Below are 16,406 nucleotides of genomic sequence, written 5' to 3' on the forward strand. Positions count from 1 at the left end.
CTGTAATGTTTATGTACGCGCTCGGCCAATGGGAGCGCAGCGGAGGGGGCGTGGCATTCTTTTGGAGGAAAGAGGCAAAACAATCTTTTATCCTCCTAACCGGGCGGCTTTTTGGATAGCCGGGGCAGCGGCGGCGGCGACGGCGTCATGAGACTCTTCACGTAGAATTAGCAAAGCAGTCACGAAAAAAAACAACACTTTTTTAACGACTCTCGACAATCTTGGATAAATGTATCGATTCCCAGCAGGTTGCACTATAATCGACAGAAAGCCGGTTTTCTTTCTTTAGTCGCCGCTCGCCCTGTCTAAAAAAAAAAAAAAAAGAAAAAAAAAATATGGATTCCAAGTATATTTTGGAGAAGTCGTCGGCGGGGCCGAGGCTCGGAGTCGCGGATTTCAACTGCCGGCCAGGCCGTTCGGTGCTCCGCGACGCCCGGGTCTCAACCCTGGACGGACGGGGTTATTTTTCGGCGCACACGAACGGGCCCGTTTGTTGCAAATTCTCGCCGGACGTGGGCTCGCCAGCGGAGGTCAAAGGCGTCAGGACATCTCCGAAAGGCAGCGGACCTTCAGCCGGCGGTCGACTATTGCACGACACGGAAAAAGTAAGTGCCCCCCCTCCCCCGTCTGTCTACGTGACTGAGCCGGTTTAAAAAAAAAAAATAAAAAAAAAACCCAGGTAGTTATCCCACAGTGTGACGTGAACCCTGTGCGAAGCCGCAAACGATGGCGCTGACAGCTCTCGCAGCAACGTGATCGTATTTCAGCGGTTCTAATTATTCAAACATGGAAAGCCATAAACGACCAAAACTGTCGAGGCGGCGTGTGTGTCGGCCACTCCGGTTGCGCGGCGGCATATTTCAGAAATACAGTCAACCGCCCGGCCGCACAGTAATTGCGTAGTATCGAAATCACTTTAAATGGCGGCTCATTTTATGTGCAAAGTTTACCGAAAAGCGGGGCAGGGACTTGTAACCGGCACCCCTCCCCCACCGCTCGCGGGGTGGAGTTATGGCGGTGGCTTCCTGGCTGCACAGCTCGGCCCGGCGTTTGAACACGCCGCTCAACTACTCCGTGTAGTTGGGGCCGGTGGGTAGTTTCCCAACCTGTGGTGTGTTTTGTTCGCACCACAATTTTTTAATAAAGCTCACTGGTGTGTATTTGCGCAACCGTGGCGACATATAACGGGTATTTCGTATCGCATTACTATTTAAAAGTTCAATATCCTGCCGGGTTTTGCTGTTTTCTGACATTGCAGATTTAAGAACAATCTACTATTGTTCTAAAATATGAAGAGCCTTTCAAAAAAATGTATGCTAACAATATGTAGATCTAAAAATAAGCCCTTTGTGATGTCATAAAGGGATGTATACCTATTTCAAGGTGACGTCACTTCTAGCCTAGTGTGTCTTTTGGGCACTGTGACGCCTCGTTTCTGGCCTCTGTAAACATGTGGAAGGTGCAAGGCATGAGGTTGAGTCATTAAGTTAAAAGTGTGTTGAGTGTTCTTGCAGGAGGCTGCAAACAGGGGTAAATACGCTGTTTTCAGGAAATGTGTTCATTCTTTTTTTTTTATTATTAATTGTGTGAGCATGCTATATTTACAGGTGAAAATGTGCATTCTTTTGAACCTTTATGTTGTGTTGATCCTAATTGACTTTCACCATTACATTGATTAGAACGAAGGCACGTGTTTTGTATTGCGGCAATGATGAAATATAAATTCTATATAACAAAACAGTGCAAAAAGCAATCTGAATGCCATTGTAGAGAAACTGTTTATACACAGCGTATCACTGCTAACTTTTCCAGAATGGCCACAGGGACCAAAAAGATGCAGCTCTGACTGGGATCCTGAAGAGGGCCAGTCCCACTCACTGCCCGGGAATTAATGGACAGTTGCCGGGCGGCTTAATGCACTTGGACATAAGGAACCCAGGAAACCAGGCAGAGCTGACCAACAACCTCAGGGCAGCACATGGGCGGAGCGTACCACAGACAGAGAGACAGCCCGTTCCCTCCTCCCACATCCCTGTGCCCAGAAACAGGTAGAGTGACTTGTGATATTCACTCCTCAAAAGGAAAGTCTCCCCTGCACTACCGTTTTACTTTTCATAGCCCAGACATTTACTTTCATTCTTCTTGGTACATTACAGGGGCTTAACTGACAAAATAAAATAATAATAAATAAAAAAAAATAAAAAATAATAATGATCAGCTTTATAGTTCTGAACCTCTCTCTTTAAAAAACAAACAAAACTAAAACTAAACTAGAAGTGGAATTCACCCTCAGGCTACAACTCTGTAGTTGTTTGAGCATGAATGGTGTGTGGGTGTGCTGGTTAACTGACCACATGTTTGGTGTTTCATCAAGAGCAGTTTCGAAATATGCCCTAGGAGAGTCAGCGCTGGAGAGGAGGTTTTTGGATTGCCCAATTACTGAAATGGATGAGAAAGTTGGAAAGAGTGAGATTGTGTGTTGCGGGGGGAAACTAGTTAAGAGAGCTGTAGATTCGAAAATAAATAAATAAATAAAAAGTGAGTGTCGGTGGCTTCATCATATTATAATGAGATGTTTTATGAAATGTTTGTCTTATGCGCTCACTGCGTCTGGCAGGGAAATGGGATTTGTTCCGTGTGAGTGCCAGGCTGTCTTCATGATACATGTGCGGTTTTGATTCCAATCGTTCACACTGGTGAATATTATCTGACGTAGTCCTTGAAACAATCCATCCTCTAACATACTATTGACTATTTGACAGGGAGAAAAAAAAAACCCCAAAACATCCATGGGCAAGGCGAGCAAACAGATAAGGAATTATGTAACAGGAAGGAGGACTCGGAAAATGTGTTGGTCTCCCGGCGCTCTTTGCGTTGTTTTGCACTGCAAGTGATAAGTGTCTGTTTTAAGACTTTGCATTGACCATGGTACAACGCACCTGATGGCAGTTTAGCACACCCTTAAAATGGCTTCTTTTTTTGTAATTACATACAAAAGCATTTAAAAAAATATTTTTTTCAGCAAATCAGGTTCCAGATGTGAAAATCTTGCTTGTTGTTTCCATGCATGTTCCCGCCCCCCTCTCATCTTGTCAACGTCACGTGCCACCAGTCATGTATGTATGTCTCTAGGGAGCACGCAAGACCTACGTGCTTTCAAACCAGAGTGCGGCTGCTCTTGGTCCTCGAGTGTGTCTGAGTGTGTGTGTGTTTGTGTTTGTTTATGCCAAATGCCAGATACGGTGCAGCCTTCCCACTCGGGTCCTTTTGGCAGCTTTCATCCACAGCACGTTGAGAGCTTTCTCACACTGCCACAAATTAACTAACTCTGCGCTGACATTATCCAGCTGCTAAAAGAGGTTGCATAACATTATATAACAGTGTGATGGTCATGCTCGTCAGGCCTCTTTGTTGTTCCATTGACCTTTCAGATCAGGTCCACGCCCGCGACCTCCTCAAATGTATTTATTTTGAGGCCAACGATAGTAAATGGTTTTGAGTGCTCTTTAATCGCTGTCCGTTCATTAGTCCTCAGGTTATTATGGCTGTCAGTTTAAGTGTCAAACAGGTAAATGCACATCCACTATTAATCATAAAGTGAATAATAACATGGGAACCAACTGTTACTCGTTTTGAAGTGGAGTGCAGTTGGACTTCACTTGCACGCAGTCTGCACCGCAGTTGCACCGGCAGCTCTGCTCCTCCACCTAATGGTCATAGTAGCAAGTTTGAGCTTGACAATCTTTCTATGTGTCTGCACATCTGTTGACGCGTGGGCGTGAGCCATTGTGCATTCGCTACAGCAACAAAACCTTTACTTTCCATTTGCTTCCCAACAGCTCGGCTTAATACGACCATTGTGCGTCGGGATTAAATGTGTTTGAACAGAGCCGAGATCCAATCCTTCGGCTCACCTCTGTTTGTTGCGCATTAACTATCGTATCAGCTGGCGTACGGTCGCTTGCACACAACTCGCGGCGTTAATACCTCGTCTGTTTAGTTTAAGGAGCGCTGCAAATTAGGTCACAACCCTTCAGACAAGCCTGGGCAAGGATCCGGGAAGTGCGAAGAGAAGGTGCAGATGCGGTCGCGCTCACGTCGGCATATTGAAAAACTGCGCAGTCCTCTGTGTGTCTCTCCCCGCTGCCGGTCTGATTGAGTCACCCACGCCCTAAAACAGAGCTCGTTTGGCATGTCAATACTCCTCAGCCTGGGACCTGCCTCACTGATAACGGAACAAAGGCCAGTTTGAATGGACGAAAGAAAAAAAAAAAAACACATACGGACTGACCAATCCGGAGAGGGAGGGGATCGTTGTATTTTGGTGGAGAGAAAAAAAAGAAAGGAAAAGCTCCTCTCTCTTATCTGCCCTTGCTCAGGTGCTTGCTCACTGCTTTTGTATAAAAGTGACACAACAGCCAGCAAAAGTGTCCAACTGCAGATTTTCTGGAAGGTCAAAAGGGTAAAACATGACTTTTAACGTGTAAACAGCGTCCAGCTTTTCTCTTCGGCGGGGCGGGCAGGCAGACAGGATACAACTGAGCCAACGACCTCTTCAGATGGAGGGGAAAAAAACAGCCCATCACAAACCCTCTTATCCCTAAGGAGACATTACAGGCGGTTGCTGAAGGTCAGAGTCAGAGGAGCATCCACCCCCACCCACCCTAGTCTGAGATGCCCAACCCACATCCAGGCAACTGACATGCGTAACAAACCCCCGCAGTCCGAGTCTTCCTGGCCACTTGATTCCATTTATTTCATTGCAGATTATAAATTTCCACCTTGAGAAAGAGCCCATACGCCCCAAATGCTCTCGTTCCCTGCTGACTTTTTTTTTTGCAGCGTCAGCCCCCCTTTTTTTCTTTTTCTTTTTCTTTTTCCCCCCACCTCTCCTTTCCGGGCCGCGAGCAGTTAAAGCTCATGCGTCGACACGGGTTGGGGGTGAAAGGTCGGGCTGAATGAATGGAGTCATGTGAGCGGGGAGGGTCATTTCAGGATGTGAGCAGGCATCTGGCGCGTCCTCTGGCTCAGCCTGAAGATCTGGGTTATGAGTTGCGTTAAACAAAACAAAAAAAAAAAAGACAAAAGCCTCTGGTGGTAAAGCACAGAAGCTCGTAGCTCGACGTCTTCTCCTCTTTCGCTGCAGCTGCACCGTCTCGTCATTCAGTGCAGGGGCGAGCTGATGTTTTTTTTTTTTTTTCACATCTGTATTTTCAGGGTGTTGCTCTCCTGCCACCGCTAAAGCATTTTAACCCTCAATTGCGTCTCCGGAGGACGGCGTGACCGACGTTTTAAACACACATTGTGCGACCGTGACTTTGTTTGGTGTGCAAGGCCTTGTGGGACATAAATCATCCCGTGTTATGCGATGAACACAAGAGGCCGACATCGACTTTTGTGAGTGAGGGGGAGAAGAGGCTCGAAGGAATGTTTCTCTGCTGTCCGGTTCGCCGGCGGATGTTCGTTAACCTACGAGGGAACGCGTTTAGAAATGTTTCAAATGTTAGTTGTCGTTTCTTTTCTTCTTTTCTTTTTTTCACCTCGATTCTCGTTGTGTTTCAGACGTTTTAATGCGTTTTTAGCTATTAATAAATACATCTGCCATCCAGCAGGGGCCCTCAGGCGGGGAGAAAGAAACTCATCAAGGGGGGTGGGGGGGGGAGAGAGAGAAAAAAAAGCTCTTGTGTGCAGCTCTGGCACGCTGCAGTAAAATAGTTCATCGCTTGCTCACCCACACTGATAGAGCGTTACATAAGAGCCTCCGTTCCGCCGAAGGAGCAGTCGGAGATGCCACAGGCCACTGCTTTTTCCCTGCCGTCCCTCTTCCCCCCCAGTTCTCAGTCCTGCCAGCAGCTGCTCGCTGGCTTTCACCTCTGTCTCCCGGCCTCTTCTCATTTTTCATCAGATCCTTCCCACAGCGATTCCTCAATTCGCACGGCAACACAGTCACAGTTGCAGGAGTCGCCCTCAAGGTTTTGCGGGCGGCGACGTCAGACCATCTCCTCCGTCCTCTGTTGAGTCATTTATGAGTTTCTTCACTGTGAAATGTTGAGAAAAGTAATATCCATTTTTAAACCAAGTCAGGGCGGCTTCGAGTGGCCTGTGTAGGCAGCAGTACTGAAAAAATTGAATACAAATGTAATGTAAATTGCACTAATCACTGGCCGGAACGATACGTTTTCTTCTTTTTATACTGAGTTCAATCAGTTTGGCTGTCTTAACTGTTACCTTACATATTTGCTCACTCTTTGTGAGAAATAATTACATGTGAAAAGACCTCTGTGGTCTTTGCCTGAACTGCCACAATCATTTTGTAGGATGTCGTCTCTTTTCTAAGATAAGATAAGATAAGATAAGATACCCCTTTATTCGTCCCACATGGGGAAATTGCAGTTTTGCAAGCAGCCAAGTTTACACAAAATCCAAGGTTGAGGTTTTCATGTCTTTTACATGTTCTAGACATTTGTGTGTCCTGTTCGCTGAACTTTTCGGCCTAATGGACAATCATCTAAATCCCACTCAGATCCAGTGGACATGAAAACACTTGGCCAGGAATGATTATTCTGTGCTTTCACACAAAACAATGTCAGTCTGTTAATCCATGTGTTCGTTCGTCACATGTTCGTCCTGGGTGTCTGTGAGCAGTTGTGATAAACATATTCAGCATCCAGAGAACATTTGTTTGATGTTTGTTCCGCAGTCCTTCTTAACTGACAAAGTGTGAACAAGCCAAGAGTGAGTCAGAGACTAATCACTGAATAAAACGCAAGCTATAACGTGGAGCAAAGTCACCATTTTGCATTTCACTGTTCACTGCAGGATAATCTAAAATAATCTTAACGCAGCTTCTGAATTGTTCGGATGTCGCCACTGACGTCATCCTCATCCATCTTGCCAACCTCTAATGGAAAGCGTTTTGAATTAGCTTTAATTGTTCATGGATTCCTTTTGCAGACATCCTCCCCTGGATTTGGATACTGAGGCAGGAAGTATGAGGGAGGTTTCACCTCTTTGCCCTCAGGGGTAGAAGGGTCTAAGACCCAGCTCTTGGTAGAAACTCATCACTGCCAATGTCAAATATTCTATGTTGTTGAATGTTGAACAATATTGTTGATACTGATCTTGAATTGGTAATTGTGGCTGGTTGTGGTTACATTATGTGAAGAAAAAAAAAACCTGGCTTTTATTCTTCTGGCACTAGATGCCAGCACCTTCTGCACATTAAACTTGAAGTTGTGCACACAATGTTTTCCCCTCCACTTTAAATTCTTGCATCAATTGGATAAAAGCGTCTGCTAAATGGAATTGTGTACTTGGAGGTTAACTTATTAGAAAAATGAGCAGCAGCTGTTCCAAGCTGCTTTTGAAAAGATGGCCAGCGAGACGTTGCTAGACCCACAATCAGTGGCTGCAGATAAGCACATCCGTTGCGAATGCTGAAGTTGTGGTACATCCATCAGACCTGGATGGCACCTTCACAAAAGAATAACCAAGAAACGGACACTGTGTGTGCAACTATACTCCTGGTTGGTTAAATACTGTGGCACGTAGTGGTTGGCTTTCGGCCGGTGAGTCAGTGAGGTGCAAATGGTTTCCTTGCACCAATAGGGAGCCAATAGACCCTCGCTAACTAGCAGCAACAAGTCTGCCTGGTCGCCTTCCAGTGTTACCGCCCTTTTCTCAATGCTTTCCTTTATACGTTCTACAAACCCTGAGGATTTAGGAAATTTCTCCATTTTCGGACTAATCAACGCAGTTGGATAACTCTTAAAATCAACCATGTAAAGTGCTTCTCCATTTAATTATCAAATATAGCGCTGATCTATGTCCCTGATGTTTGGGAGTGGGCCTTTTAACATTTCAAAGAACTGCTTATATAATGATCTGTAAGCAATTAGTTTTCATGGGCTCTAGTTTTGGCTGCTTGATTTAATTATAGATATTCCCGCATGCAAAACAAAATGTGCGCACGGATTCTGTAACAGCATCCATAAATCACTTTAGTCTTTTCAGATTGTGTAAAAGCAGCGACATTCAGCCCAGAGGGAAAACCCGGTGAAATCAGAAAGATCATTTCTTGCAGTGTTGCATGCTGCAGAGCAGAATAGCCTACATTGCCTGGGCTTTAACATGGTGCTCAGTGTGTAATCGAATATTCACTCTGCGGGAACAAAACTTCTTCAGCGGTCTGGACTTTGTCCCTCCATATCCCAAATATTTCCTTGTGCAGTAGTCTCACCCCTACATAAACAACTGGATATTGTTTGTGTGTTTGTCTGTTTGTTTTTTTTAATTCAGATGCTTGTCAGTTCCAAAGATGAAAATCCTAAACATGCAAACATTCCCGCTTTGTGTTGCCTTTAACCCTGCTGTCCCCTTCCTCACAGCTGCTTGCTTGCACATGTCCAGCTTTTTATGATCAAACTTTATCAAGCTGCAACAATAAAAAAAAGGAAGGCATGACGTCAACTAAACCAGGTAACAATGGAGCTCATCGGCACTATAATCTCCAGTTTCAATGACAGCATGTACAAAACACAAATCCTAGAACAGACAAAAGAAATGCAGAATCAGCTGAAGTCTGGACTTAGCTTGTCTCAGTGCGCGCACTGGACAAAAGACCTGTGGTTTCAAACTGTCTCCTCTACCTTTATGAGTCTTGCCCTCCCAAGTGTTTTTCTCCTTCCTCCACGTGTCCATTTACTGCCAGTGAACTTATGTGTCTGGCAACCAGCCTTTAAAACGCTCTGCAAGAGTGCAGCAACCAGTTGGGGGCAGTGTTATGGCAATGTAGGGTTCACCCAGCAAAATCCCCCCAAAAATACTGAAATAAAATAAGAACGTTTTCATGACAACCTGCCAAGAATTTCTCTTTAGCAAATGTGTGTGCAAATGTTTCCGCAAGATTGCTACAAGACTTAGTCTAACAAGTAACAAGTTGACAGTTTTACATATAATTAACGCCATTATTAGACGTATTAATACTCATTTTCGAACATTAGAGCTTGCAACCCAAATAACACGACTTGTCAGAAATAGTTATTTTCCTCTAAAGAATTTTGCACAGCTCAGCTCAGATGTCAAACAAGAGTTCCAGTTTTGATTTTGTGTTGACACAGTTAAGTTACACGTTGTCATCAGCCAAAAAAAATGTCTGGGCCTGTGAGGGTTTGGGCAAATCAAAACACGAAGAACACCACTCAGAATACTGGCAAGCTAATTTAAAAAAAAAAACCTCTTTTGCTTTAAAAAAGGAAAAAAAAACAACAACAAATCAGAGGCTGTGCCACACCCAAGTTACCGCAACCAGTGGGCCCAGTTTGCCACGAGCCCTGAGAAACCGTCCTGTGCGTTGGGCTCTCAAGTCTTGAGTCTGTTGAATATGTCTACAAAGGGCAGGGCATTGGATTTGCTGATCAACGAATAAGTTTTGTTTTTTGTTGGCTTTTTTTTTTTTTCGGCGTCTGTGCGTCTTTTTTCTTCTTCTTCTTCTTCCTTTTAACATTTCTAAAGAGCCTCTGTCACTCCGCACTCGTACGAGGTGCGAGTTTCACTTCACACAGAACCGCTCGAAAAGCAGCGGCCCTGTCATCTCAGGATATTGCGCTATGAATCAAAGTGTTTTCCCTGTCGAGGCCATCAGCGGTATTTATGCGTCTTGGCAGATGAGCTTCCTATGTATCCGACTGCCTTTCATGTCCGCGCGGCGTCTCTGCAGCGGGCGGCGCAACATGGACGCGACGTTTGTTTATTCAGTCGCTTGCTGGAGAGTCTGAGTGTCACCCCTGCACTTATAAAGACAAAGATTTCTTCATTTGGAGCCGCTGAAGCCCACGGGGGAAAAAAGGGAGAGCTTCCGCGCGATAACGCACGGAATGCAGAGGCAATGAAACGAAGGCCGGCGAGAGAGATTCAGATGAAAGACGATTCGGTTGACTGAGATTAGAAGGTGTTTCTGGTGAACGGTATGTCGAGAAACGGCAGCAATCAGGGCCAACGAAAACATTTTTTTTTTTTTTTTTTTAGCAGAGGGAGGTAGAGAGCATCCGCTCTTAATCCACACTACCCGTTCAAAGGTTTGGAGCCACTGACTCATTTCTGCATTGAACTCCATTCTAACCAGTTTCATGAAATAATGATCTTGAATGCTCTGCGATCATTATGAGTGCACGGAAAATCATTCAAGATGTGCTTAAAAAGAAAGGGAACATTTTTAGTGTTGAATGAAAACCATTTCCAACGTCTAATTAAAAGTGACTGAGAGAATTCCAAGTGTGCAAACTAAAAGTAGTCTAAAATGCAAACCATAATGTTAACATTTTTTTTAAAGCAATTTTAAAGCTTCTGTAACATCTCTAATATCATATCAAAGCCATCCCATATGTATTCAACACATCCTGACTGATTTTCATGCACTGGTAATGTTCTCAGAGCATTCCAGATTATTTCATGAGGCTGTGTATAATGGAGTTCAATGCAGAAATGAGCGGGTGACCCCAAACTTTTGAACGGTAGTGTAAGTGGCCGGAGGCTTCCAGCACCGACAGGCCACTGCACAAAGCTCCGAGTGTCCGTGGCGGCCCAGTCAGGTGCGTAGCAAAAACCCCCAATCGCTGCCCACTTAACCTCAGAAGCTCTCACAGCTTTTTCAGGCAGCGGAAATACGAAGAGATTTCACAATGCAGTAATTCTCTCTCCTCCCAGATAGCCTGCACTTCCTCCCGCACTTGTTTATTTCCCCTTCATTCCAGGATGGAAATGGCGGATTATTTTTGTTTTTCTTTTGGCTTTAGCGCCGTTGATTCTTGCATATTTCATGCGGTTTTGCCTTGCTGTGATTTTAGGCACCGCGCTGCTCCGTGACCGGTTGTTGCGCTGCGTTCCGGCTTTCGCCAGCCCGCCGTCCGATCCGCCTCAGACCAGTTCTAACCAAAGGGGCCGACGCTGTGGTCACAATGTGTTTACTGGCTCGTGTTTACACTGTTTTCTCCGTCGTAATTACTACGTGAGGAGAAGGAGGAAGTCCAAGGGTTAGCAGGGATACGGGACAATAAGACGAGGCGGGAAAACAACCCAGAGAACATTGGATCTTGCCATTTCAATATGAATTGTTTTCAATGGTGAACATCATTAAACCATCAAAAGCTGGATGTCCTGTTTCAAGGCATTTCCGTTTTCTGCCCAAATGTGTAGCAAGACGCGAACGTAGGCCAGTAGATGAAGATGAAACAAAACGAGCAAAATCACAGTTGAAATCTTCAGAGTCTGCTTGTGACCAGATTCAGATTGTCTTTCTAGCGTAAGTTTTCTATAGTGCAATTTAATTGGTTTGGTGTTTTTTTTATTATTATTTTTTTTCAACATATGTGAAGGGAAAAACGAGTGAAAGACCAGTTCCTCTTTTGAAACTTGCGAGGTTTAAAAAAGGTTTAAAAAAAAAAAAAAAAAAGCATATTACAATATGATCATGTCTTTGAAGTTGTCAGATTGGAAAAGGTAATGGGAAGTGAAACAGGCAAAAGGCGGGTCAACTGCTCCTTCAGTAGGGCTGCGGCAGTCCTGAGATTGCTATTAATTCTATATACACGCTGGGCAGCCGTATCAGTTTGTGGTTTCACTTCAACTTACCAAATGAGGGCAGCTTTCTTACTTTGACTAAATGAACTAGCGATAGAATGTATCCCAGTGGCATTTGTGGCCGGGTGTGTTTGCTTTTCTGCATATCTCGTGGTTGCAAATGAACAGGGAAGAGTTTCATGTTGGCGTTTACAATTTGGACACTACCAAACGTCGCTGTTTCCGCCGTTTGACGTTAACAGTATTACCGTTGTGTGTTGATTTATAAGCTTCAAACATTGTGTGTGTTATCTTTGAAGGAGACAACACGGGTTCCTTTTGATCACATGCTTCAATGGCTTTTAACCACATCACATGGTTTCCATCAGCAGATCGCCCAGTTGATGTAATGTAATTATCGGAATCAGCCCATCATTGTGAAATTTGCCAACCTCACACGTTCAAAAACACACAGATTTAAAAAAAAACAACAAAAAATAGAAATTACACATACATATCGAATTACATTTTCTTCCACTACCAGTCAAAAGTTTGGACACACCATTTCTACCCCGCAGATACATACATCAAATATATGAGAAAGATATATGTAATTATGCAGCAAAGAAAAACACTTTAGTGGTCTATAGCAGATGTTTGCAAGAAGAACTAAGGTATTGTTGAACTTTTTGTTTTGCGTTTGGTTTTTCAAAAGGTCAGCGTTGTGAAACTGCGTTGTCAAAGCTGTATTTCTCTGGTGAGACTTGGCTGCAGCGCGTGATCGTCCACCAAACAACACGTCAGTCTCACATGGCACGTCTTTCCAGGGGCCATGGCAGCCCTCTCCCTGTCCAGCAGGCTCTCCCATCTGTCTTCTTGTTTGTGCACAAGCTCTGAGCTGACCGTTGGCCGAGTTTTAGGCTTCTAACAAAAAACAAAAAAAGCAAGATTCTCACCAAGCGGCAGCATTCTGAAAGCATGTCGGACGCTTTGGCAGAAGTCGGCTCTCATGTCTTAACATGTCTGCGAAAGCCTAAAAAGGAATCTGCTTGGATGACCAACAATAATATCGTGTCATTTGATACTAGGAGGAGTAGCGTTCTGTTTTTGTCCTCCGCTCTCTCTGGGTCGTCTGTTTCTTTTCCCCTCCATCCCTGGATGGTTTATTTTGTCTGTTACAGTTGTACTCTCTTGCTGAACAAGCTACTGGTTGTATTAAAGAGCTAAAGCATGAGGGATATAAACAGAGGGTCATATCAGAAGGGCCGCATGTATCCAAAACACTGTGCAAGCACTTTATATACTGTAATTACACCACTAAGTTTTTAGATATGTACATAGAATTCTGGTGAACTAAGACTGCACATCATCAAAACATTGTCCTTGAATTTCTTTCCTTTTTTTATACATAATATTCACTGAGGACGTCAACAAACAGTGAAAATCTCCTTTTCTTTTTTTTTTATCTGCTATTACCTTGCTGGGAGTGCAGGTGTAAAAGCAACCACATTTTCCTTCCATCATTGTCGTTTTCAAAAAACAGAAATCCCCCCAAAAATATCATGATTTTCAGAAAGCCATTGGTGAAAGCATTAGCAGAGGCGCATCACACTGGCGAGGAATCACAACTGATTCTTCTGGTTTTAGATCACGTGTTTACTCTTGGAACCAGCATTAGTTAGTTAGTTTCAAAAGTCTGATGTCATTCTTTGTTTTTTGTTTTTGTTTTTTTCAGTTTCTCCCATGTTGTACACGTGAGCGCTCCAACTTTCTAGTAAAAGTTATCAGCCTTCGGTTCAACTCTTAGTTTTACTGGATGGGCCTTTTGTCTGCCTGCCGTTGCCCCGCAGATATTTTGTCTTCATGGGAATGAGCAGAGCGTAACGGCTTGGGAAAAGCATCGGCTTGCTTTCGTGCAACGCAGGAAACGAGGCGAAAGGCCTGCGCCGGCTTGCAATGGCAAAAAGGGCCGCTCTCCAGAGAGTGTTTGAGACGGGGGAGAGAGAGAGAGAGTGTGTGAGAGAGAGAGAGAGAGAGTGGGAGGTGAAGAATGAGGAACAAAATCTCGCTGCGAGCGCCAAGCAAGCGAGCTGACCATTCAACTCGAGGCCCTTCGCCATTTTAATCAGCGTCCAGCGTTTGAAGGATTCCGCCTTTTGTGTTTGTTTGGTTTCGCTCTGGCGTGTCGGGAGTCGTGTATCAAAGTGACTTTGCCCCAGACTTGTGTTTGACTTTCCTTTCAAGAGAGAACAGAGTGGACTAGTTGATGACAGATTTGTTAAAACTCTTATTACATGACGGTGGCCCAAGGCTTGAATTGAATTTTGGGTGGGCCAGTAGAAAATGACCGTCTTTCCCCAAAGACGGAGGACTTGGAAGGATTGAAGGAGAAACACGGACAAACCGAGGACATCCAGCACCTTAACTTGTCATATTCTCCATTTCACAAGACACTCGGTTTCTTTGACGCCCGCTCCTCTGGAAAAATAACACACAAAGCTGCTTTGTTTAGCAGTGCTTTAAACGGTAATGGTACTATATGCTGATCCGCTAGCTAAGCTAACTGTTGTGCTGTTGTGGTCCTTGGTGCTTCGGCAGTCGCTCTGTAATTTTTCTTTTAATTACTCTCGACGCTGTGTTGCTGTACGGCGTCCATCAGCTGCGAAACCAGGACTTTTTTTTTATTGAGACACAGCTGCATGTCGTGACGTCACGCTGAGAATAACCTCTTTTCTGGTGATTTTCTGGCCTTTATATAACGACTAAAAGACCATTACTGAGAAATCTACAATAGAAAGATTTGCTATGAATCGCATTTCAGGTCACAGTCATCCTGTCAGCCGTTTTAAAGGTGTTTATGTTTGTATTGGGGTGTATGGGGAAAAATGCCCATGGGATTTTTTTTGGCTGCACTACCTCGAGTAAGCCACTGGGAGAAATCGGCCCGCCGCCATATTGCCAGTCCGGTATCCAGTTCTTATCATACATCCATGTGAAAGACTCGCACTTGTCCTTTGTCAAAACTATGACCCAGTCAGTGCCCTGCTCTGTGTCTACGTCACCACTATGGTCCCGGCTCAGTCCGCTTGGAAGCCCAGGGACCAAAATGGCAACACTTAGAACCGTGTTGGCGCCAGTGGAAACGCCTACAAACCAAGCCAAGCCGAGGCGCGCCCGTGGAAATATGCCCTTAGTGTATCATACTGCTACAAGTGATGATGGTGGGAGTTCTTTTTCTGGTGCATTTCTGTGGTGCATGATGGTGATGACCAACTCAAATTTTGTGTGAAGCTCGGCTGTGTTGGCACAAAGACAAAGCAGTTTATACATTTTCAAACAAGTAAGGGGAGAGATGACATGTTTTTGGCCCGGCCCCACTTCCTTGTCGCCGCGTCTCTTCGCAATCAGACACCAATGCAAATACAGCGAACTCTGCAATCCTCAACCTGTTTTGCTACCTACATGGGACCCACCCCACCACCGCCAAGCAGCGCCACCCTGTTTTTCTTTTCTAAATTAGCAGCAATTGTGTGGCCCGGTCCACTGCAGCTCACGGAAAACGTGTAACTAGTAGGTCGCTAAATTTTAGGCCCCTGCCATTTTCCTCCTCAACAGGTACTCAAGACAGTGGAAAAAAGAAAATATAAAATTTAAGATTGTCAGTGACTGGTGAAAAGGAGCTATACCAACTGAACAAAAAACCTGTTGTAGAGTCTGTGTATAACTAAAAAAAACAAACAAAACATCCCATTTGTGTTGTTTGATCATTGTGGGTTTATTCTCACACATTGCACTGGATTCTGTGCTAGGTGTGACAAGAAAATCATTGTGTGTAAATATGAGAATAAGTTGTGCACACAAGCACACAAAAAAAGCTGTCTTGACTCGACGTTGTTCTGTATAATAATTATATATAATTAGATCTTCAAAGTTGTTTAGGAAGACCTTTCCTCTTGTTTTCACTCTCATTCTTAGCATCACTGGACGTAATAAAAATCCAGCGTGTAATAAAAATCAAAGGGACAATTTATCAACACACAGGGCCATTGATTGACGCTGCAGTGCATCGTAAAAGTGAGGTAATAAAATAAATGGAATGCAAACGACATAAAAGGGTGCGACTAACTTGTGAGACATTGTAAAGTGAGCTCTTGTTTACACGAATACTGGTTCACGGAGTAAAGTTGCAGCGCCACACCAGGCCTGGCATAGGTACTACATCGTGTATCCTTGTTAACGGGATTTCTTTTGGAATATGGCTTTGTGTAAACGTGGTTACTTTTTCAAGAGCGGTGCGGTTTCAAAAAAAAAAAATCTGTCTCCGTGTAACCGGCCCCTTATCAACATATCAAACATATCAACTGCCCTGGGGGCAGTTGATATGTTTTGGATGCGATGTCACGTGTTTGTTTCGATGGGTTTGTCTATTGCCAGAGATTTATCAGCAAAGCTTGCGCGGCCCGGCAACCTACACACCGGATGATGCAAAAATGGTCAACGTTCTTGCAGAGAGAGTTTTTAAAGACTGTGAAGCAAAGCCAAGATAAAGTCTGTGCGCTGTTCTTTTTTTTTTTTTTATCTTCAGCAGCAGCAGCAGCAGCAGCAGCAGCAGCAGCAGCACAGCGCTGACCTCTGACTGGTTCGAACCGATCCAGAACGTGTCATTGACCGGCTGTTTTTCGCAAGACGTTGACGCGTCTTTCATCAGGGCCCTCTCTGCTCTTCAGCTCTGACGTCGGCCGGTCAGCGACTCGCGATTCTCGTTTTCGCGCCGAAGACGTTAAGCGCAGGTGTGAAAATCAGCCACAAATCACAGCCTGCATTTTAACGGCAGGAGTAGGGAGTCGTGG

The 16,406-nt window shown here is 44.5% G+C and overlaps 1 protein-coding gene across 3 annotated transcripts in view; it reads left to right on the top strand.

The window, feature by feature from the left end:
• The first annotated feature begins 64 nt into the window (after window positions 1-64).
• The window catches only part of slc2a4rg (SLC2A4 regulator), a 42,473-nt gene continuing 26,131 nt past the window's right edge, over window positions 65-16,406 (top strand). Inside the window, exons 1-2 of one of the 3 annotated variants that reach the window (XM_076028502.1) lie at window positions 65-605; window positions 1,813-2,048. In XM_076028502.1, the coding sequence (XP_075884617.1) occupies window positions 336-605; window positions 1,813-2,048 (506 nt within the window). In that variant the 5' untranslated portion in view covers window positions 65-335. The remainder of the gene's footprint in view (window positions 606-1,812; window positions 2,049-16,406) is intronic. The other 2 variants (XM_076028504.1, XM_076028503.1) reach the window with 2 other exon arrangements.

The sequence above is a fragment of the Nelusetta ayraudi genome, unplaced genomic scaffold (genome assembly GCF_046127955.1).
Source record: "Nelusetta ayraudi isolate G7.1 ecotype Tasmania unplaced genomic scaffold, CSIRO-AGI_Nayr_v1 ptg000024l, whole genome shotgun sequence".
Classification (NCBI taxonomy): domain Eukaryota; kingdom Metazoa; phylum Chordata; class Actinopteri; order Tetraodontiformes; family Monacanthidae; genus Nelusetta; species Nelusetta ayraudi.